This window comes from Neophocaena asiaeorientalis, unplaced genomic scaffold (assembly GCF_003031525.2).
Source record: "Neophocaena asiaeorientalis asiaeorientalis breed wild unplaced genomic scaffold, Neophocaena_asiaeorientalis_V1.1 scaffold134, whole genome shotgun sequence".
Classification (NCBI taxonomy): domain Eukaryota; kingdom Metazoa; phylum Chordata; class Mammalia; order Artiodactyla; family Phocoenidae; genus Neophocaena; species Neophocaena asiaeorientalis.
Window position 1 is genome coordinate 22956306 of NW_020185339.1, and position 22252 is coordinate 22978557.

Consider the following 22252-nt stretch of genomic DNA (forward strand, 5'->3'; position numbering starts at 1 on the left):
AAAAAAAAAAAAAAAAAAAAAGTAGCCATTTATTAAAAAAAAAAAAAGGCATCCATGAAAAATCCACAGCTAACACTATACTTAATGGTAAAAAAACTGAATGGTTTCCCCCTGAGATCAGGAACAAGAGAAGGATGTCTGCTCATGCCACTTCTATTCAACATCATACTGGAGGTTCTGACTAGGGCAATTAGGCAAGAAAATGAAATAAAAGGCATCTAGATTAGAAAAACTAAAACTATCTTTATTTACAAGATGACCTGATCTTGCATATAGAAAATCCTAAGGAATCTACTAGAAAAAAAAAAAAAACATTACAATAAATGAGTTCAGTAGGTTACAGGATATAGGAATCAACTGTATTTCTATACACCTGCAATGAACAGTCCCAAAATAAAATTAATAATTACATTTGCAATAACATCAAAAAGAATTAAGTAATTGGGAATAAATGTAGCAAAATAAGTGTAGAACTATTATTCTGAAAACTACAAAACACTAAATCAACTAGACTTCACACTTTTTTTTTTTCTGCCACGTGGCTTGCAGGATCTTAGTTCCCCGACCAGGGATCAAGCCCGTGCCCCCTGCACTGGAAGCACAGAGTCAACCACTGGACTGCCAGGGAACTCCCTAAATCAACTATACTTCAATTTTTAAAAAATAATAATATAAAAACAATACGACTTCCCTGGTGGCGCAGTGGTTAAGAATCTGCCTGCCAATGCAGGGGACATGTGTTCCATCCCTGGTTGGGGAATATTCCCACATGCCCCAGAGCAACTAAGCCTGTGTGCCACAACTACTGAAGCCCGCACGCCCTAGAGCCCCTGCGCTGCAACTACTGAGCCTGTGTGCTGCAACTACTGAAGCCAACGTGCCTAGAGCCCATGCTCTGCAACAAGAGAAGCCACCACAATGAGAAGCCCGTGCACCGCAACGAAGACCCAACGCAGCCAAAACAAAAAAACAAAAAACCCCCAATAGCTAACTATTCTTAACACCTGCTATGTCCCAGGAAAAAACCAAACCAAAACAAAAAAACTTCCAAAACTACAAAACATTGCTGAAAGAAATTAAAGACAAACAGAAGGACATCCAAGTTCACAGATTACAAGACTTAATACTGTTAAGATGACAATACTCCCCAAATTGATCTTCAGATTCAATGCAATCTCTATCAAAATTTCAGACACGTTCTTTGCAGAAATTAACAAACTGTTCCTAAAATTTATATGAAAATTCGAGGAACTCCATATAGCCAAAACAATCTTGAAAAAAAAGAACAGGATTGGATTTCGAATTGTACTTATGGATTTCAAAACTTGCTACAAAGCTACAATAATCAAGACATTGTGGTACTGACATAAGTATAAATATATAGACCAAGAAAACAGAATTGAGAGTCCAGAAATTAATTTTCACTGTTATCATCATTTGATTTTCAACAATGTTACCCAGATGATTCAGTGGGAATTATCTTTTCAACAAATGATGCTAGGTCAACTGGATATCTACAAGCAAAAGAATGAAGGTGGACTCCTACTTCCTACCATATACAAAAAATTAAATCCAACTGGATCAAAGACCTACATGTAAAACTATAAAACTCTTAGAAGGAAACATAGGTGTAAGTCTTCCTGGCAATCGTTTGTTGGATACAACATCAAAAGCACAAGTAACAACAAAAACAAAAAATAGATAAATTGGAATCCATCAAAATTAAAGGCCTTTGTGTTGCAAAGGACACCATCAAGAATGTGAACTGGAAACCCACAGAAAGGGAGAAAATATTTGCAAATCACACATCTGAGAAGGGACTTGTACCCAGAATATATAAAGAAATTTTACAACTCAATAATAAAACGACACTGCAATTTTTAAATGGGCAAAAGATCTGAATAGATATTTCTCCAAAGAAGATAGACAAATTGCTAATAAGCCCATGAAAAGATGCTCCACGTCGTTAACCATCAGGGAAATGCAGATCAAAACCACAATGAGATGCCGTTTCATACTTACTAGGAAGGCTATAGGCAAAAAGATGAAAAACAAGTGTTGATGGGGATGTGGAGAAACTGAAACCCTCATACACCACTTGTGGGATTATAAAATGATGCTACTGCTTTGGAAACAGTCTGGCAGTTTCTCGAAAGGTTAAACATAGAATTACCATATGATCCAGCAATTCTACTCCTTGGTATGTACCAAAAGAAATGAGAACATACGTCCACGCAAAAACTTGTTCACATATGTTAAAAGCAGCATTGTTCATAATAGCCAAAAAGTGCAAACAACCCAAGTGTTCATCAACTGATGAATGGATAAATAGAATGTGGAATATTGTTTGGCAATAAAATGTAATGAAGTACTAGTACATGCTATGCACAGATGACCCTTGAAAACACGGTAAATGAAAGAGGCCAGACACAAAAGGTCACACATTGCATATATATATGAAATGAAATGCCCAGAATAAGCAAATCTATAGAGTGGAAGATTAGAGGTTGTCTACAGGGAGGATGGGGTTTGGTGCAGAGGTGGAATGGAAAGTAACTGCTAAAGGGTAGTGGATTTCTTTTATGGTGATGACAGTGTTCTAAAATTGATTGTGGTGATGGTTGTACAACTCTGACTATACAAAAAACCACTGAATTGTGTGGTATGTGAATTATATCTCGATAAAGATGTTATTTAAAAAAATAAAGAGCATAACTTCCCACTGAGATGAGAGAAAAAGTGGCATAATTAAGACAAAATAAAACAAACCAAAAGCAAGAAAGGAGAGAAAAAGAAAGTGGAACAGAAGAAAGCATAAAATAAAACGTTAGACATAAGTCCAAATATATACACACACACATATATAAATGGTTAAAAATACAAGTATATGCTATTTAGAGACACATTTAAAACATAAGAATATAGAAAAGATAAAAGCAAAAGGATGAAAAAAATAAGTAAACATAACTCAATGAAAGCTGTTACAGCTAATATTATTATCACACAAGAGACTTTAAGTAAAAAAATTACTAAGATAAAGAAGGTCAATTCATAATGTTAAAATGTTCAATTTATGAGGAAGATAATTTAAATTGTGTGTAATTCTTTATCTTCCTTATTGTCTGTCTCTCCCAACTAGAGCAGGCATTTCTGTCTGTTGTGTTCTCTGAAATATCGCTAGCAACTAGAACAGTGCCTGGCACATAGAAGCACTTAATAAACATTTGTTGAACAAATTAATACATAGCCCCAAGATAGAAAAGCAACAACTGACAGAATAATGATGAATAAATTGAAAGAATAATAAGGAATAACACACAAATCCATAATTATAGCAGGAGACAAAGCAGTAAGGATACAAAAGATTTGAACAATCATGACCTGAAAGACATACAGAAAACACTGTGCCTAACAGTAGAGGACACGTTCTTTTCAAGCACAAAGAATCATTCACAGAAATTGACATATACTGGACCATACAAGTCTCAACAAATTGAAACTTACATGGTCCAGGACTTGTATTTGAGGACTCAAATTAACTGGTACCACCATTAAAATCTATATAATTATGAGATATATAAGATAATCAGGGAAACGAAATTATTGAATATTTGGTGATAAGAAATTATGGTTAATTTTTTAGTGTGATATGGTATTGTGGTTATATTTTTAAAAGGGCTCTAGTCTTTTAGGGATAATACAGAAATATTTATGGATGAAATGATATGATGTCTGTAATTTGTTTCCAAATAATCTGGGAGTGGAGGTGTAGTGCAGGGGGGTGGGCAAGGGGATAGATGAAATGAGACTGGCCATATTGGCTCAAGCCAGACGACACACAGGTGGGTCACTGGACAATTATCTCTGATTCTATGTTTTAAATTTTCCATAACAAAAATTTTAAAAGGACAATCTTTAAATATATATAACCTGCACCCAGCAATTACACTTTCAAGATACAGTTACACATATACATATGTATAATGGAATAATCTTTTGTAATGACAAAAAGTAGGGGGGAAACTATTTTAATCAGTACAATAATGGTGACAAAATGATAGAATATTCACACAATGGAACATTATGCAAATGTGAAAACAAAGAATAAAGTTCTAGATGTACTGCCACTGAAAGATGTCTAAGAATTATTGTCAAGATATACAAAAACAAGGTGCAGAATGTGTGTTTAATATACTGTGTATTGTGTGTAAAAAAAGGGAACAGGAAATAAGAATCTCTAGTCATAATTGCTTTTAAACACACAAAGAAAGGCTGGAAGGACAAAGAATACTCTAAGCAGGGTTACTTGGGGGGCGGGGGTGGGAGGAGGGCACGATGGGAAATGAGCAGGTGGGAGGGAAGTTTGGAGGGAAATTTTTCACTGCACACCTCTTTATAGTTTCTGGGTTTTGAGTCATGGGAAAGTATTATCCATTTGAAAATTAGATAAACTTAAAATAGGCTTAGAAGGCTTCCCTGGTGGCGCAGTGGTTGAGAGTCCGCCTGCCGATGCAGGGGACACGGGTTCGTGCCCCGGTCTGGGAAGATCCCACATGCCGCGGAGCGGCTGGGCCCGTGAGCCATGGCCGCTGAGCCTGCGCGTCCGGAGCTTGTGCTCCACAACGGGAGAGGCCATAACAGTGAGAGGCCCCCGTACCGAAAAAACAAAAACAAAAACAAAAAAAAAAAAAAAATAGGCTTAGAAAACTGTGATACATACCTAAAGTAGTACTTGGAGAGAAATTTATAAGAGACGTATTATAAAAGAGGAAAAGCTGGAAATGAACTAAGTATTCATTTCAAGAAGTTAGAAGAAAACAGCAGATTAAAGCTGAAAAAAGTAGAAGGAAGGAAAATAAAGATTAGCATGGAAATAAATACAATGGAAAACAAATACGATACAGAAGGTCAACATAGTCAAAATGAGTTCTCTGAAAAGTCTACTAAAACTGACCAACCTCTCGAGAAACTGACCAGTAACAAAAGAGCAAGGCAAAAATAACCCATGAGCAAGGAAAAGAGGAACCTAATTACAGATGCTACAGAAATTAGAAAGATAATAGAAGGATATCATGAACAACTTTATACCAATAAATCTGAAAAATGAGACAAACTAGATAAATTCCTAAAAAATATAACTTACTAAGACTGACCCAACTAGGTATAGAAAACTTTGACTATTCCTAAAACTACTAAATCAAATGAATCATAAGTTTATGATTTCCACAAATCATAGAGGGTTTCCATAAATCTTTCCACAAAGAAAACCTAGACCGAGATGATTTTCCAGGTGATTCTAGCAAATATTTAAGGAATAAAAAATTGCAATCTTACACACCCTTCAGAGTATAGAAAAAGTGAACATTTTTCAATTTATTTTCTGAGGCTAGCATAACCTTGTCACTAAAGCATGATAAGGACAGTACTAGAAGGAAAAACTACAGGTCAATATCTCTCAGGAGATACACTATACAAGATCCTTTAAAACATTACAAACTGAGCCCAACAAGATATAAAAGGATAGTCAAAGGTAATACATATGACTGAACTGGGTTCATCTCGGGAAAGCAAAATTGGTTTAACATTAGAAAAGCCATAAATAACTTAATGTCAAATCACAGATATAGAAAACAAACTAGTGGTTACCAGTGGGGAGATGAAGAGGGGGGCAATATAGGGATAGAGGATTAAGAGGTACAAACTATAATGTATAAAATAAACTACAAGGATATACTGTATAACACAGGGAATACAGCCAATATTTTATAATAACTATAAATGGAGTATAACCTTTAAAAATTGTGACTCACCATATTGTACACCTGTAATTTATATAATATAATCAACTACTATACTTCAATTTTTAAAAATGTTTTAATAAGAGCAAAAAAATTTTCTGAGTGTATAAAAAGAAGCTAACAATGGTTACCTTTTTATGGGGATGGGAAGAGACTGATGAGGGGAAAGGTGTGTTGAGGCTTTTCTCTGTATACTTTGTAAAACATTTCTACATTGGAGCTATGAAAATTTAATACGTATTCAAAAATTAAATATAAAATTTTTTAAGTGTGAAAAAAAAATCCAAGTTAGAAAGAGAACAGAACAAACTTAAAAGAAGAAGGAAAGAAATAATAAAGATAAAATAATGAAGATGTTAATGAAATAGTAATCAGACAATAGAGAGGATAAACAAAGTCAAAAGGTAGCTCTTGGACTAATAGACAAATCTCTGGCAAGACAGATCAACAAAAAGAGAAAAGGCAAAGTCAATATTAGGAATTAAAAAGGGGGTATATCTACAAAAACAGATTTTAAATAAAAATAAAACACTAATTTTATGCTAATACATTTGAAAATTTAGGAATGAAATAATGGCTTAAGAAATTATAATCTATTAATGTTTCATGACATAGTAAACCTAAAAAATTTTATTATCATTAAGTAAATTAAAACAGTAGTAAAAACCATGCCCACAATATACCAATACTGTGGTGAATTGTGGGGATGAGGCAGTTTTACAGAGTTCTCCCAAACCTTTAAAAAACAGATGAATTCCTATCTTAGCAAACTATTTCAGAGAACAAAGAGGGAAGATTCTCAAGGCACTTATGAAGCTAATATTACCTGATACCAAAAGAAGGTAAACACAATACAAAAAAAGAAAATTATAGACCAATTCACACATGAAAATAGCTGTAAAAATCACGTATTAGGAGACTGAATAGCAATGTGTTAAGAATAGTTCATGACGATGGATTATCCCAGAAATGCAAGGGTAAAAAACCTTAGAAAATGTATTACTTTAATTTACCATATAAAAAAACAGAGATGAAAAACCATAGGACCCTCTTAATAGATACAGAAAAACATGTGTTAAAATTCCACAGCTTTGCATCATGAAAATATTCAGCAAATTAGGAATAGAATGGATCTTCATTCACCTGATAAAGAGAGTCTACAAAGCCTACAGGAAAATATGTTAATAGTGTTACTTCAGGGACTTCCCTGGTGGTCCAGTGGTTAAGACCCTGCACTCCCGGGCTTCCCTGGTGGCGCAGTGTTTAAGAATCCGCCTGCCAATGCAGGGGACACGGGTCTGAGCCCTGGTCCGGGAAGATCCTACATGCCGCGGAGCACCTAAGCCCAGGCGCCATAACTACTGAGCCTGCGCTCTAGAGCCCGCGAGCCACAACTACTGAGCCCGCGCGCCTAGAGCCTGTGCTCCACAACAAGAGAAGCCTGCACACGCAACAAAAGAGTAGCCCCCGCTCGCCACATCTAGAGAAAGCCCGCATGCAGCAATGAAGACCCAACACAGCCAAAAGTAAATAAATAAATTTATTAAAAACAAAACAAAACAAAAACCTTGGTTAAATACCCTGCGCGGGCTTCCCTGGTAGCATGGTGGTTAAGAATCCACCTGCCAATGCAAGGGACACAGGTTCGAGCCCTGGTCCAGGAAGAGCCCACATGCCGCGGAGCAACTAAGCCCGTGTGCCACAACTACTGAGCCTGCGCTCTAGAGCCTGCAAGTCACAACTACTGAGCCCGCGAGCCTAGAGCCCATGCTCCACAACAAGAGAAGCCACCGCAATGAGAAACCCGCTCACCTCAAGGATGAGCAGCCCCTACTCACCACAACTAGAGAAAGCCTGTGCGCAGCAATGAAGACCCAACGCAGCCAAAAATAAGTAAATAAAATAAATAATTTTTTAAAAAATAATAAATAAATAGAAACCCTGCACTCCCAGTGCAGGGGGCCCAAGTTTGATCCCTGGTCAGGGAACTAGATCCTGCATGCTGCAAATGAAAAAAGATCGTGAATGCCGCAACTAAAGATCCCACACGGGGACTTCCCTAGTGGCGCAGTGGTTGAGAATCTGCCTGCCAATACAGGGTACACGGGTTCAATCCCTGGTCCGGGAAGATCCCACAACCCGTGGAGCAACTAAGCCCATGTGCCACAACTACTGAGCCTGCATTCTAGAGCCCATGAGCCACAACTACTGAGTCCTCGCGCCGCAACTACTGAAGCCCGCGTGCCTAGAGCCCCTGCTCTGCAACAAGAGAAACCAACGCAATGAGAAGGCCACGCACTGCAGTGAAGACCCAACACAGCCAAAAAAAAAAAAAGATCCCACACACTGCAACTAAAGATCCTGCACGCCACAACGAACGAAGATCCTCCGTGCCACAAAAAGACCTGGCACAGCTAAATAAATAAATAAAATACTTTTAAAAACTAGTGTAGAGCATTTCCTTTAAAGTCAGGAACAAGTCAGAGATGGCCATCATCACCATTTCTATTGCACTGTAAGTATAAGGAAAATGAAATGTATATGAATTAGAAAGGAAGAAACCAAAATTGTCCCTATTTGCAGATGACATGATTATTTACACAGGAAATCCACGGGAATCTGCAAACTATTAGAAATGAGAGAGTTCAGCAAAGTTGCTGAATACAAGATCAATACATAAAATCAATTAATGTGACCATACACCAGCAACAATCAATCATAAGATATAATTTTTAAAAGATGCCATTTACAATTGCATCAAAAACTATAAGGTGCCTGTATGCTTGGAACATGTACATATACGCACAAGACACAAATAAACAAAAGCTACAAGGTCTCGAGGACTAACCTCACATAAGATGTACGAGAGCTTCACAGAGAACATTTAAATCTTACTAAAGTACAAGACAATAAAAAGAAGTAAACATCATGTTCATAGTATATGAAGACTCAATATCATAAAATATCAATTCTCTCCAAATTAATCTAAAATTCAACATACTTCCAGTTAAAACTCCCCAAACAGTTTTTCACAGAACTTATCCAATAATAGCCCAGATGGTTTTGAAGAACAAAGGAAAATGCACATTATCAGATAACGAAACTTAGTAATAGACTTTTAAAACAAAAGAGAAGCCAATAAGAAAGTGCACACATATATTGGAACCTGATAAATGACTGAGGTGGTGCTACAAATCAGAGAGGAAATGCAGATTACTCAATAAATGATGCTGGGACAACTGGTTATCCTGATGGAAATTAGGTATATTTAGGTCCCAAGCTTACACTATACATTAAATTTTTGATTGAAGTCCGAAATATAATAAGAAATCTTCTAAAACTTCAAAAATATAGGTGAATAGAAAAGTATTTAATAAAAGATCCAAAGTACAAACTATAAAGACTGAAAATTTTAATCATATTGGAATTAAGGATTCAAAACTAATATACAGAAAGCTGCTGCATTTCTATACACTAACAATGAAATATCAGAGAAATTAAGAAAACAATCCCATTAAAAGACCTAAATATAAAACCAGATACTGGGACTTCCCTGGTGGCACAGTGGTTAAGAATCTGCCTGTCAATGCAGGGGACATGGGTTCAATCCCTGGTCTGGGAAGATCCCACATGCCTCAGAGCAACTAAGCCCGTGCACCACAACTACTGATCCTGCGCTCTAGAGCCCAGAGCCACAACTACTGAGCCCACATGCCACAACTACCGAAGCCTGCACGCCTAGACCCTGTGCTCCGCAACAAAAGAAGCCACTGCAATGAGAAGCCTGCTTGCCGCAACTAGAGAAAAGCCCGCCCACAGCAACGAAGACCCAACGCAGCCAAAAAAAAACCAAAAAAAACCCCCCAAAAACCCCCAGATACTATAAAACTCCTAGATGAAACCATAGGCAGAACACTCTTTGACATAAATCACAGAAATTTTTTTTGGCTCCGTCTCCTAGAGAAGTGGAAATAAAAGCAAAAATAAACAAATGGGACCTAAGGAAACTTAAATGCTTTTGCATAGCAAAGGAAACCATAAACAAGACCAAAAGACAACCTTCAGAGTGGGCAGAAGATCTAAATAGACATTTCTCCAGAGAAGACATACAGATGGCCAATAGGCACATGAAAAGATGCTCAACATTGCTAATTATCAGAGAAATGCAAATCAAAACTACAATGAGGTATCACCTCACACCAGTCAGAATAGCCATCATTAAAAAGTCTACAAATAATAAATGCCGCAGAGGGTGTGGTGAAAAGGGAACCCTCCTATACTGTTGGTGGGAATGTAAATTGGTGCACCACTATGGAAAACAGTATGGAGGTTTCTTAAAAAACTAAAAATACGGTTCCCCTGGTGACACAGTGGTTGAGAGTCCGCCTGCCGATGCAGGGGACGCGGGTTCGTGCCCCGGTCCGGGAAGATCCCACATGCCGCAGAGCGGCTAGGCCCGTGAGCCATGGCCACTGAGCCTGTGCGTCCAGAGCCTGTGCTCTGCAACGGGAGAGGCCACAACAGTGAGAGGCCCACGTACCGCAAAAAAAACAAAAACAAAAAAACTAAAAATAGAGTTACATATGATCCAGCAATCCCGCTCCTGGGCATATATCCGGATAAAACTATAATTCAAAAAGAACACCCTAATGTTCATAGCAGCACTATTTACAATAGCCAAAACATGGAAGCAACCTAAATGTCCACTGACAGATGAATGGATAAAGAGATGTGGTATATATACACAATGGAATACTACTCAGCCATAAAAACAACAAAATAATGCCATTTGCAGCAACATGTATGCACCTAGAGATTATCATACTAAGTGAAGTAATTCAGAAAGAGAAAGACAAATATCATATATCACTTATATGCGGAATCTAAAATATGATACAAATGAACTTATTTACAAAACAGAAACAGACTCATAGACATAGAAAATAAACTTATGGTTACCAAAGGGGAAAGGGGGTGGGGGAGGGATCAATTCAAAGTTTGGGATTAGCAGATACACACTACTATATATAAAATAAACAATAAGGACCTACTGTATGGCATAGGGAACTATATTCAATATCTTGTAATAACCTATAATGGAAAAGAATCTGAAAAAATATATATAACTGAATCACTTTGCTGTATACCTGAAACTAATACAACATTGTAAATCAACTCTACTTCAATAAAAAGTTTGTTCTGAAAAAAAATTTTGTTAATTAAAAGTACATTTAAGACAGTCTAAACAAAAGAAAAAGATAAGCTATAGAGAAAATGTAATAACTAAGGAATTAAATATGGAATATATAAAAAAAATGCCTACCTAACTCATTCTATGAGGCTAGCATTACCCTGATACCAAAGCCTGACAAAGGTATTACAAGAAAAGAAAATTATAGGCCAATATCCCTTGTGAATACAGATGCAAAATTTCTCAACAAAATACGAGGAAAACAAATTCAGCAGCACACTGAAAGCATTATACATCATGATTTATGTGGGATTTATTCCAGGAGTGCAAAGATGGTTCAACATATAAAAAAATCAATCTATATAACATAATACATCACATTAATATAACAGAATGCAGAAAAAAGCCACATGATCATCTCAATTCACGTAGAAAAAGCATTTAACAAAATTCAACATTCTTTCATGATAAAATCACTTGATAAACTAGGAAGAGAAGAGAATGTCTCAACATGATAAAGGCCATACATGAGAACCCCACCACTAATGTCACACTCAATGATGAATGAATGAGAGCCTTTCCCCTAATATTAGGAACAAGATAAGGATGCCTACTTTATGTCACTTCTATTTAACACAGTACTAGAAGTTCTAACCAGAGCAATTAAGCAAGAAAAAGAAATAAAGGGCACCCAAATTGGAAAGGAAGAAGTAAATTTATCTGTTTCAGAGGTGACATGACATTACACATAGAAAATCCAAAGAAGGCCATGCTTGCCTTCTGAGATGGACCACATTCTGTCTATGGAATGTGTATCTCTCCTTTCACTTTACTACGGCTTGCTTTTTGAATTCTTTCCTGCACAAAATCAAGGACCCTCACTTGATGGCCCATCCCAGGAACTCACCTGAGACCTGGGACATGACCATCTCTTGTGCCTCATTTTCCTGCCACCTCTTTGCAAAGGATATTAATAAATCTACTTCTTACCTATCACTTGCCCTCTTGCTGAATTCCTTCTGCTCTGAAACATAAAGAACATGAGCTTCATTAAGTCCTGAGACGAGCTGTGTGGTTTCACTTGGAAGACTGCGGGTTTGAGTCCCATCTGGGGTGCAGTTTTAGCTCCTCCTCAAGGGATATACATAACAATCTGATACAGTCTTTGAGTTCTGTAGGAACTAAGGCCCCCACCCAGATAGAGGCCAGAATGATGATACTGACCTTCCTGACTTCAATACACTAAAGCTTGGACTCTGTCCACTTCTGCCCCAATTCTATGCTGATCTCCTCTACTCAAGCCTCTTCATGAGTATGCATGTACCCTTAGCTAAAACATTCTGCAATTTTGCTGTTCGGGGAGACACTGCTTTGGGAAAGATCCCCCCTGTCCTTCGTACTTGCTGTAAGTAATAAATCCTTCCTTCTCCTGAAAAAAAAAAGAAAAGAAAATCCAAAGGAACCCAAACAAAACAACTGTTAGAGCTAATAAATGAATTCAGCAAAGACGCAGGATATAAAATCAACATGCAGATATCAGTTGTATCTCTATACACTTACAATTCAAAAAGGAAATTAAAAAAAAAATTTCATTCACAATAGCATCAAAAAAAATATTTAGGATACATTTATCCAAGGAGGTGAAAGACTTGTACACTGAAAACTACAAAACATTATTAAAAGAAATTATAGAAGATACAAATAAATGGAAAGACATTCCACGTTCATGGACTGGAAAACATAATATTGCTAAGACGGCAATACTACACTAAGTGATATACATATTCAATGCAATCCCTATCAAAATCTCAACAGCATATTTTACAGATATAGAAAAACCCATTTTAGGACTTCCCTGGTGGCACAGTGGTTAAGAATCCGCCTGCCAATGCAGGGGACACGGTTCAAGCCCTGGTCCGGGAAGATCCCACATGCCGCGGAGCAGCTAAGCCCATGCAGCACAACTACTGAGCCTGCGCTCTAGAGCCCGTGAGCCACAACTACTGACCCCGCGTGCCACAACTACTGAAGCCTGCGCGCCTAGAGCCGGTGCTCCGCAACAAGAGAAGCCACCGCAATGAGAAGCCCATGCACCGCAACGAAGAGTAGCCCCCGCTCGCTGCAACTAGAGAAAGCCCCCGTGCAGCAATGAAGATCCAACGCAGCCAAAAATAAATAAATTTATTTTTTAAAAAAGTCATCGAACTGGATCTCCATGTCACTCCACAGAATGGTAAAAACATCGATTAGTGAAAAAGCAAAACTATACCGATATATAATTTTAAAATACAAAATATATATATTGCCTGTGATATGTGTAGCATTAATAAAAGTACAAAGCAAGCACAGAGATGGTTGTGGTTGTTTCTGGAGAGGAGAGAGAGGGAAGAAATGAGAGGGTGGCTTTTACTATATCATTAGCATTTTATTCCTTCTATTAAAAAAAACAGATCTGAAGCAAATATGGCAAAATGTTAACATCTGTTTAACTTGGCAGTGGATTTATGGGTCTCTTTGACATTATTTTCTGTATGTTTGAAATGTTTCATAATTAAACATTTTAATGGAAAAATCTTAGATCTCTCTGAAATCTTACTTAATGTACGAATTGAGATAGGGATCCAAATTTATTTAATTCCAGATGGCTAACCGATTGCTCCAAAACTCCCCGGAAACTGCACTTTTACCAAACGCTGTGCACCCTGCTCCCGCCAAGGAGGCACTGGGAAGATGGAACTTCACCAGGCCTGCCCCGGAGTGGGGGATTCACTCAGTCACTCAGGCTACGAACTTGGGTGGCCCATCAGGATATAAAAGCAGCCACAGAGGAACGCCCTCAACTTTCTGCCACTAAAACCTCCAGACTCCCCAGCAAATATGCCATCTTTCGGTTCTAGTTACAAGCACAGAACCGCCTCCTCAGGATCGCAGCCCTGCCCACACTCTCTTCTCATTCTTTCTCCTGAACCTCAGCCTTGCCTCCTTTCTACTAGGTCCACCCAGCATTTAAACACGCTCCCACCTTAACACATGAAACAACAAGCACAAAGTCCCACTTTCCCAAGCCCACAGCCCTGCTAACTAGTGCTCGCCTTTTCCCTTCCCTTCACAGCCAGACTTCTTCAAAGATTCCCACTTCCTCACCACGTTCCTCAACACCTCAGCTTCACCAGCCCACTGAAACTGCTCTGGTGGAGATTGCCAATGACCTCTGGCATTGAGTCCAACCCAAGGACTGGTCAGGGGAGACCGGGGGCAGCGGACTTACCAATTTTCATCTGGTTCCCAGCCCTACAGTCTGAATTTTTATTTCCATGTTCCTGTTTTGCTTTTATTAAAATAACAATTCCTATGATCACCCACAAGCAGTTTTTAATTCTCCACTTCCTTGAAGGTTCAGATGCAGCCAACACCACGGACCAGTCCCTCCTTGGGACATGTCCTTCCTGGGTTCCATGTCACCACAGTCTGCCTTCTGGTCGCTTCTTCTTGGCAAAGCTCCCTTCTGCCCAGGCTTTCAATGCTGGCTTCCTCACAGTTCTGTCCCACTTCTCACTATATCCTGTTTCTTGGGCGGGGGGCAGGGGGGGATTTCATCCATACCATGGCTTCAATTATTAACAGTATGTTGATGGCTCCAGCACTCTGGGTTCTATTTAGACCTCTCTCGTCAGCTCCAGACCCACAGATCCACAGCCTCCTCAGATATCTCTACTTGGATGCCTACAGCCACTAAAATCATCGTGTTCAACATCAAAATCATCATTTTCCTTCACCAAACCTACTCCTCTTCCCACTGTACCCATCTCAAAAACAAACCACCATCCATCCAGTTGCTCAAGCCAGAAACCTGGGAATCTTACTATATTGATTTTGCCCCTTAAGTCTCTCCAATAATTCACGTCTTCACCCCGGACCACCTTGTTTTCTCACCTGGATTACTGCATCCACCTTCTCACTGGTCTCCCAACCATTTGCTATGCTCCAGCCAGAGTGAGCCTTCAAAACCAACACCGAATATGGCACCACTCTGCTCAAAATACTTCACTGGCTCCCCCTCGTTTCTCCGATTGTCCAAACTCCTCAACACAGCTACAGAGCTTCATGACCTGTGACTTGTCCCCTAAAGACTGCCCAGCCTCATCTCCCACAATTCCCTCCAGTCACTGGGAACGGCTATCAATCCCTCCTGCCTCCAGGCCTTTTGCACTCACTGTACCTTCTGCCTGGAATGCCCTCTCCTTCCCACTGGTCTATAGCTGCTGGACTAACTGCTGGTTCAAAGGTCACCTCCTCCAGAGGCCTCCCCTTGACCTGGACTCGATTAGTTCCTTTATTGTGTGCTCCCCTGTGAAAAGTGCCTCACCCATCAGAGAGTTTACCCTGCTTCCTGTGGCTCTTTATTTAATGTCTGTCTCCTGAGAGCAGGACTGGGTCTCTCAGTCACCATTTCATCTCCAGTGCTTAGCACAGGGCATATGGTTCAGCAGATGTGAGGAAAATTGCCTTCAGTTCTCAGCCTACTGAAGGTACAGACAAGTAAAGAAACAAACAATACAATCAAGTGCTATAATAGATCATATATGTGTGTGGATGCTGTGGGTTGCTATAGTCTGAATGTCTGTGTCTCCCTAAAATTCGTATATTGAATTCCTAATGCCCACTGTGATAGTATTAGGACATGGGGCCTTTGGGAGATGCTTAGGTCATGACGATGGAACCCTCATGAATGGGATTAATGCTCTTATGAAAGAGATCCCACAGAGCTCCTTTGTGAGGACACAAGAAGTCTGTGACCTGGAAGAGGGCCCTCACCCAACCATGCTGGCACCCTGATCTCAGACTTCCAGCTTCCAGAACTGTGAGAAATAAATTTCTGTTGTTTATAAGTTACCCAGCCTGTGGTATTTTGTTATAGCAGCCCAAACAGCTAAGACGCGGATATATGTGAATGTGGTTGTATGTATATGAAGCGCTGAGGGGACACAATGAACTTTCTGGGCTAGCCAAGAAAGGTCACATAAAATAAAGTGACCTTTGAAATGGCTTATCATTTCTTCCATTCATTCAGTAAATAATCTCTGGGCACCTACTTGGTGCCAGGCGCTGTTGAAGGCACTGATGATACAGCATAAAATGAGACAGACATTGTCCCTGACTTCCTGGAGCTTATTCTACTGGGGATAGAGAGAGAGATTAAACTCAAAAAATAAACTAATTTCAGGAAATGATACATGCATTGAAGAATATAAAACACCGTAGGTGTTTACCAGGATCAAGGCGGAAGGGTGTGTGTGTCTGTGTGCCTATGTTAGGTCTCCCTGTGGAGGTGTCATAGGTGTATATAACCTGACAGGATGGAGCCAGCCATTTAAAGATCTCTGGGAAGATGGCGCTAGGCAGAGGGAACAATGAGACTCACTGGTTCAAAGGACAGGAAGAAGGGCAGTGGGACAGAAACGCAGTAAGATGTTATATCTCCAACCCAGACCCTGTCCCGGAACTCCAGAGTTACAGACTCAACTACCAACTGACCATCACCACTGGGATATCTAATAGGCATCTTGACCTTCATATGTCCCACACCAGCCTAGTTTCTTCCTCCAAACCCGTTTCTTCCCACTTGAGTAAATGACAATTCCATTCTCCCAGTTGCTCAAGCTAAAATCCCTGGCGTCATACTTGACTCCACCTCACATCCAATCCATCAACAAATCTTGGCTCTACCTTCAAAATATATCCAGAATCTGGCTGCTTCCCACCGCCTCCACTGCTGCCACCCCAGCCTATGCTGAAGTATTTGGATCTTATCCTTTGTGTGAGGCATAATTATTGAAGGTTTTCCAGAACTCGGTAGAGAAGGGACACTTGCTCATAGTGGTGTGCTGAAGCCAGCTCAGGCCAGTTCGCCAGAGCCAACTGGTAAGTTTTCAGGAATGTCGCAAGATGACTGACATCACAGTGATAGTATGAATTTTGCCATGATGGGGATATTTATACCATGGATACTGGCAAACATTACATGTGGGCTTCCCCCTCCACCACCCCACCCTACCCTGGCGATCCCGGTGCTCCACATTTACCAGCACACAGCTGCATGTGCAAATCTGTATTACATGAAGATAATTCTTGTGTCATGTGGTTCTCTACAGGTGTTTATGTTTGTGAATACACATTAGAATCACCTGAGAAACTCTGCCTACCATACCGCTGTCTGCCTGAACTCAGTTAAGGACTACTGGATGGGGAGCACTTGTTAAGAGGCTGTTGGCAGTGATGGAAGTGAGATGAAGGTACCAAGCATGGGAAAGAAGAGGCGAGTTGTGAGAGAAGTCTAGAAGTAGAGAGTGGACTTTGTTGTTGACCCTGATTCCTTTCCTCCATATCACTTCTCAGTTTGTAATCACAGGCTCATTTCTGTGATTCTTTAGTCTCTGTCTTCCTCTCCTAACTGTAGTCCATGAGGGCAGGGGCTGCGTGTCTGCTCACCACTGTACCCCCAGAGCAGAGCCCAATACCTACACCAGCACGACCTCATTGCAGAGTCGTTAAATGATGAAAGGAGGACAAATTGAAGAAGTAAGAGTCAATAATGACACTCAGATGTCCAGCTTAGGTGACAAAAAGGAGAAACACAGATAAAAGTGTGGTTGGGGGTTCAGAGGGGAGGATTTGGGAAATGTTGACTTGAACTGCCTCTGAAAATCCAGGCAGTGACATGAAGCTAGAAATATGAGTCTTAAACTTAGAGTTTAGGGTCTGGGAGAGAAACTCTTGACTATACCACGCAAACCTGCCCTCTTCCCTTAGAATCTGAGTTGTCACTGGGGGAGTGTCAACTTCCCTCACCCAAGACTCACCCGAACCTCAGCCTCCCGGGGCCTCCCGTTGAGGTCGCATTTGGACCCGTTGCCATAGGTCTGGCTGTGGTAGCGTTTCAGGCGATGCTGCTTGGAGGCCTGGGGAGGACATCAGGCAGGAGGAAGGGGTGTGAGAAAGACAGCAAGAGGGAAGAAGAGCACTTTATCCTAATAGCCACCAAACCCCAAGAAACACGTCAGCTAATCCTGACCCTCCCCTTCTCGTCAGGGCTCTCAGTCTGCAGCCCAGACCCCTTTCTCTCCCAATCCCACACTCCTGCCACCTTGGCTGTTTCATCATTCCAGTCGAAGGCCGATTGGTAGTAGCCGAGATAGAGGACTTCACCTTTGATCTCTGAATCTGCAAAAGAAAGCACAGTGAAGCGTGGTTACCCTGTCCTCAGAGGACTAGGAGGGAAGGGAACTGGGGAGGCAGGTCACCTTCCATGACAGGTTGCTGAGGGCTTAGGAAAAATGTAGGCGGGAGTCACCTTCCATGTGGTACTGCTGGATGTGGCGTCCATAGCAGAATTCATATGTCCACCAGTCCTTGGTCTAACAGTAAAAAAAAATGAACAATCGGGGGATGGAGTACAGATGTCTCTTCTTGGAACCAGAATCTCTCCTGGCTCCAAGACACATAATCTCTCATTTACTTTTCATCTCCCTCTGCTTCCACACTCAATCCTCCAGGTTCTCGGTGAGGAGGGAGGGCTGTTTGCCTTCTGTGACTTGGAGAGAGACCTCTACAGCCTAAGTGGTTTGCACCTGTAGGCTTTCCACTCTTCTCTTTTTATAAAAAAGTCCTTCTTTGGGGACCTCCCTGGTGGTCCAGTAGTAAAGAATCTGCCTTGCAATGCAGGGGATGTGGGTTCAATCCCTGGTTAGGGAACTAAGATCCCACATAGCGTGGTGCAACTAAGCCTGCGTGCCTCAAACTAGAGAGCCCACGCGCCCTGGAGCCTGTGTGCCACAACTAGAGAAAAGAAAAACCCGCACGCCACAAGTAGAGAGAGAAGCCCGCACGCCGCAGTGAAAGATCTCGTGTGCCCCAACGAAGATCCCACGTGCGGCAACTGAGACCCAACACAGCCAAAAGAAGAAAAAAAATCCTTCTTTGTCATCCATAAAGATACGAAACCATGATATCCTTGTAGCATTCAGACCAGGGAAACATAGAATATTAAAGTATTAATTGAACTCCCTTATACTGTTTTAGCCACGGGGGATACAGCTGTGAACAAGATAAATTCTTTGACTTCATAGACTTACGTTCTAGTGCTAGGACTCAGACCAAAAATGAATAAACGGACGATTCAGTTAAAAAGATGATTTCAGATCATGAAAAGTGCCATGATGAAAATAAAATAGGATACTGGGCAGAGAGTGACAGGGGAGGGGGTGACTTTACCAGGAAGGCTTCTCTAGGGGAGTGCCCCTACTGCCCCACATTGACCCTCTTTAGCACCTCAATCTTAGCTTAACCCTTATTCTGAGCTCTTCTAACTCTCCTCTACATTCAGCAAAGTGTCATCAGTGGTTACAGGATTCTTTGCTTCTTTCCTATCTGTACAATATGCCTACTCCTTCAATGGCCATCTTAATTCCAACAGATCCTCCCCATCACTCCTCATTCACAGGCACAATGGTTCCCAAATAGATAGTTTCCAAGCCCTAGTACCCTCCATCCCAGTCCCTTTCACCTTCAGCAGGCAAGGCGCATCTTTCATTGGGTTCAACAACTCAGGGATCCCAGGCCCTTGGTAAGCAGGTGCCTCCTCCTCCCTTTCACGCTGGAAGTGAATAGCTCCAGCTGGCAGGCGACATTCATAGCGCTGCTTGTACTTAGAGGAGACAATTACCACGTCCGAAGCTTGGCTCTGGGAAAGAAGTGCGGGTCGGGGTGCAGGGAGGCAAAGAGAGGTTGAGATCAGGGAGAACAACGAGATCCCTCTTCATATCCTGGGTAAGAGCCCAGTCAAGACAGAGAGAACCACAAGACCTCCAGCTGTGTTTAGCGGGTGAGGGGCGAGGGCACTCCCACTTCTCCACGGGGGAGGAGTCTGAGTGTTTCAATCAGGAACTGGGACCTGAAGTGGACAGTGGGAAGCCCCACCCCTCCCAGGCCCTGGCCCCAAGGGAATGGGTCTCCGATTACGACCCTCCGGAGTCCTCATAAAACCCCTGCTTAACTCTTCCCGATTCTCCTTAGGCTCCCGCCACAGACTCCACAGCTGCCCTTCTTCCTCTACCTTCTCCCCCTTCCCCTTCTGCCCCGGACCCTCGTCCCCTCTACGCCTCCTCACCTGCCCTCCCATGACAGGCAACGGCAGTATCTCGATCCCATAACGCATCTCACTCAGCTCCTCCAGGTTCAGGCTCCCGACACCGCCGGTCAGACTTGCGGGAAACAGGAGCCCCAGAAGTAGCAGCCCCAACAGACTGGACAGCAGCGTTTCCGCCGCCATCTTTCGTTCCCCTTCTAATCCAGAACAACTCCTTCCGCCCTAAACCTGGCGGCGGCCTCACCCCGCCCATCAACGCCACAAGGTGTCATTGGCTAAATGTTCTGTCCCTCTTATGTGCCCTAGTCCCATTTGCCAATGTGGCTCCAAAGCCCACGAGGAGGTGGATCACGACGATTAGCAAAACCACTCGCTGCTCACGATTGGTCAGAGAGGCCAACCAATCACCAACGATATCGGACCCCCTCCCACCCTCCATCAGTTCCAGAGAGGCACCGTCTACCCGCTAGGCCTAGTTAAGCAGTTTTCCTCGGTCCTCGCCCAGCTGTTGTGCGCATCTCTAATTGCTTTTTAAGCCGTTTCTTGTATTGTGTCCGGCCGCCGCCAGGCGGAGGATCGAGGCGGATGGGTGCGTGCACGCAATACTCCTGAAAGCTGCTTAATACTTGTGGCAAAACAATTATTATATAATAGTATTCCTCTTTTCACATATACATACAACTTAAGGGCAATCTGGCAAATTTCTGTCAAAACCTTTCAGCGCGATCCTGCAGTTGTCGTCTAATAAAATTATCCTAAAGAAATAATGGGGACTTCCAGTTGAAAACCAGGAGCTGGGGGGAGAGGGGCAGGCAGCGAATGCACGTATTATCCTCCAGGCCATGTAGGAACAAAGGGACAGGGAAAGGAGACAACAGCAGCAACATTTTGGAAGCTAGAAAGCAAATGGAGGAATGGTAACTGATTTAGCAAACCTGTGAAATTGATTCCTAAACAAACATAAACATGAAATGACTGTATCTTTGGAAAAACTCATCTGGAGAATCTTTTTTCTTCAACGTGGTTGGTTATCCTCACACTAAAAACAACTTAAAATGCTGAGTAAAATATAATTATCTTCCTTCTGAAAGCATGGTAAAGCCAACAAGACACTGGAGAATTAACAGGCCAAAATCTAAATGAAGTCAGAAAACCTAGAGGGTTTTGACAGTCAAAACCCTGTAGACACATTTGCTTGGAAGGCATTTGCCAAAGTTGCAGAGTTGACCTTTGTTTTTTTTTTTATTTTAATTTTTAAATTTATTTATTTATTTATTTGGCTGTTTTGGGTCTTAGCTGCAGCATGCGGGATCTTCGTTGTGGCATGCGGGATCTTTCGTTGCCGTGCACGGGTTCCTCATTGTGGTGCACGGGTTTCTCTAGTTGTGGTGTGCAGGCTTCTCTCTAGTTGTGGTGCACGGGCTCCAGAACGCGTGGGCTTAGTAGTTGCAGCACGCAGGCTCTCTAGTTTTGCCGTGTGGGCTCAGTAGTTGTGGCGCATGGGGTTAGTTGCCCTGCAGCATACGGGATCTTAGTTCTCTGACCAGGGATTGAACCCGCATCCCCTGCATTGGAGGGCAGATGCTTAACCACTGGACCACCAGGGAAGTCCCCAACCTTTGTTTTTTTAATGTATTTTTTGAACTCTTTTTAAAATTGAAGTATAGGTGATGTACAATATTATGTAAGTTACAACTGTACAATATAGCGATTCACAATTTTTAAAGGTTATACTCCAGTTACAGTTATCATAAAATATTGGCTATATTCCCTATGCTTTACAATATATCCTTGTAGCTTATTTCATACATAATAGTTTGTATTTCTTAATTCCCTACCCCTACCTATATTGCCTCTCCCCCTTCCCTCTCCCCACTGGTAATCACTAGTTTTTTCTCTCCATCTGTGAGTCTGCTAGCTTGTTGTATTTTTTGGATCCCGTATATAAGTGATGTCATACAGTACTTGTCTTTCTCTTTCTGACTTATTTCACTCAGCATGATACCCTCCAAGTCCATCCATGTTGCTGCAAATGGCAAATATTCATTCTTTTTTATGGCTGAGTAGGATTCCGTTGTATACATATACCATGTCTTCTTTATCCATTCATCTGTTGAT

The 22252-nt window shown here is 41.3% G+C and overlaps 1 protein-coding gene across 4 annotated transcripts in view; it reads right to left on the bottom strand.

Moving 5' to 3' along the window:
• Positions 1–20344, bottom strand: part of OS9 (OS9 endoplasmic reticulum lectin) — a 30303-nt gene extending 9959 nt beyond the window's left edge. For all 4 annotated transcript variants that reach the window (XM_024736781.1, XM_024736782.1, XM_024736780.1 and 1 more), the window contains exons 1-5: positions 20156–20344; positions 19553–19729; positions 18341–18404; positions 18134–18210; positions 17850–17948 (exon numbers count right to left, since the gene is read on the bottom strand). In XM_024736781.1, coding sequence (XP_024592549.1) covers positions 17850–17948; positions 18134–18210; positions 18341–18404; positions 19553–19729; positions 20156–20317 — 579 coding nt within the window. In that variant the 5' untranslated portion in view covers positions 20318–20344. The remainder of the gene's footprint in view (positions 1–17849; positions 17949–18133; positions 18211–18340; positions 18405–19552; positions 19730–20155) is intronic.
• Positions 20345–22252: the final 1908 nt, after the last annotated feature.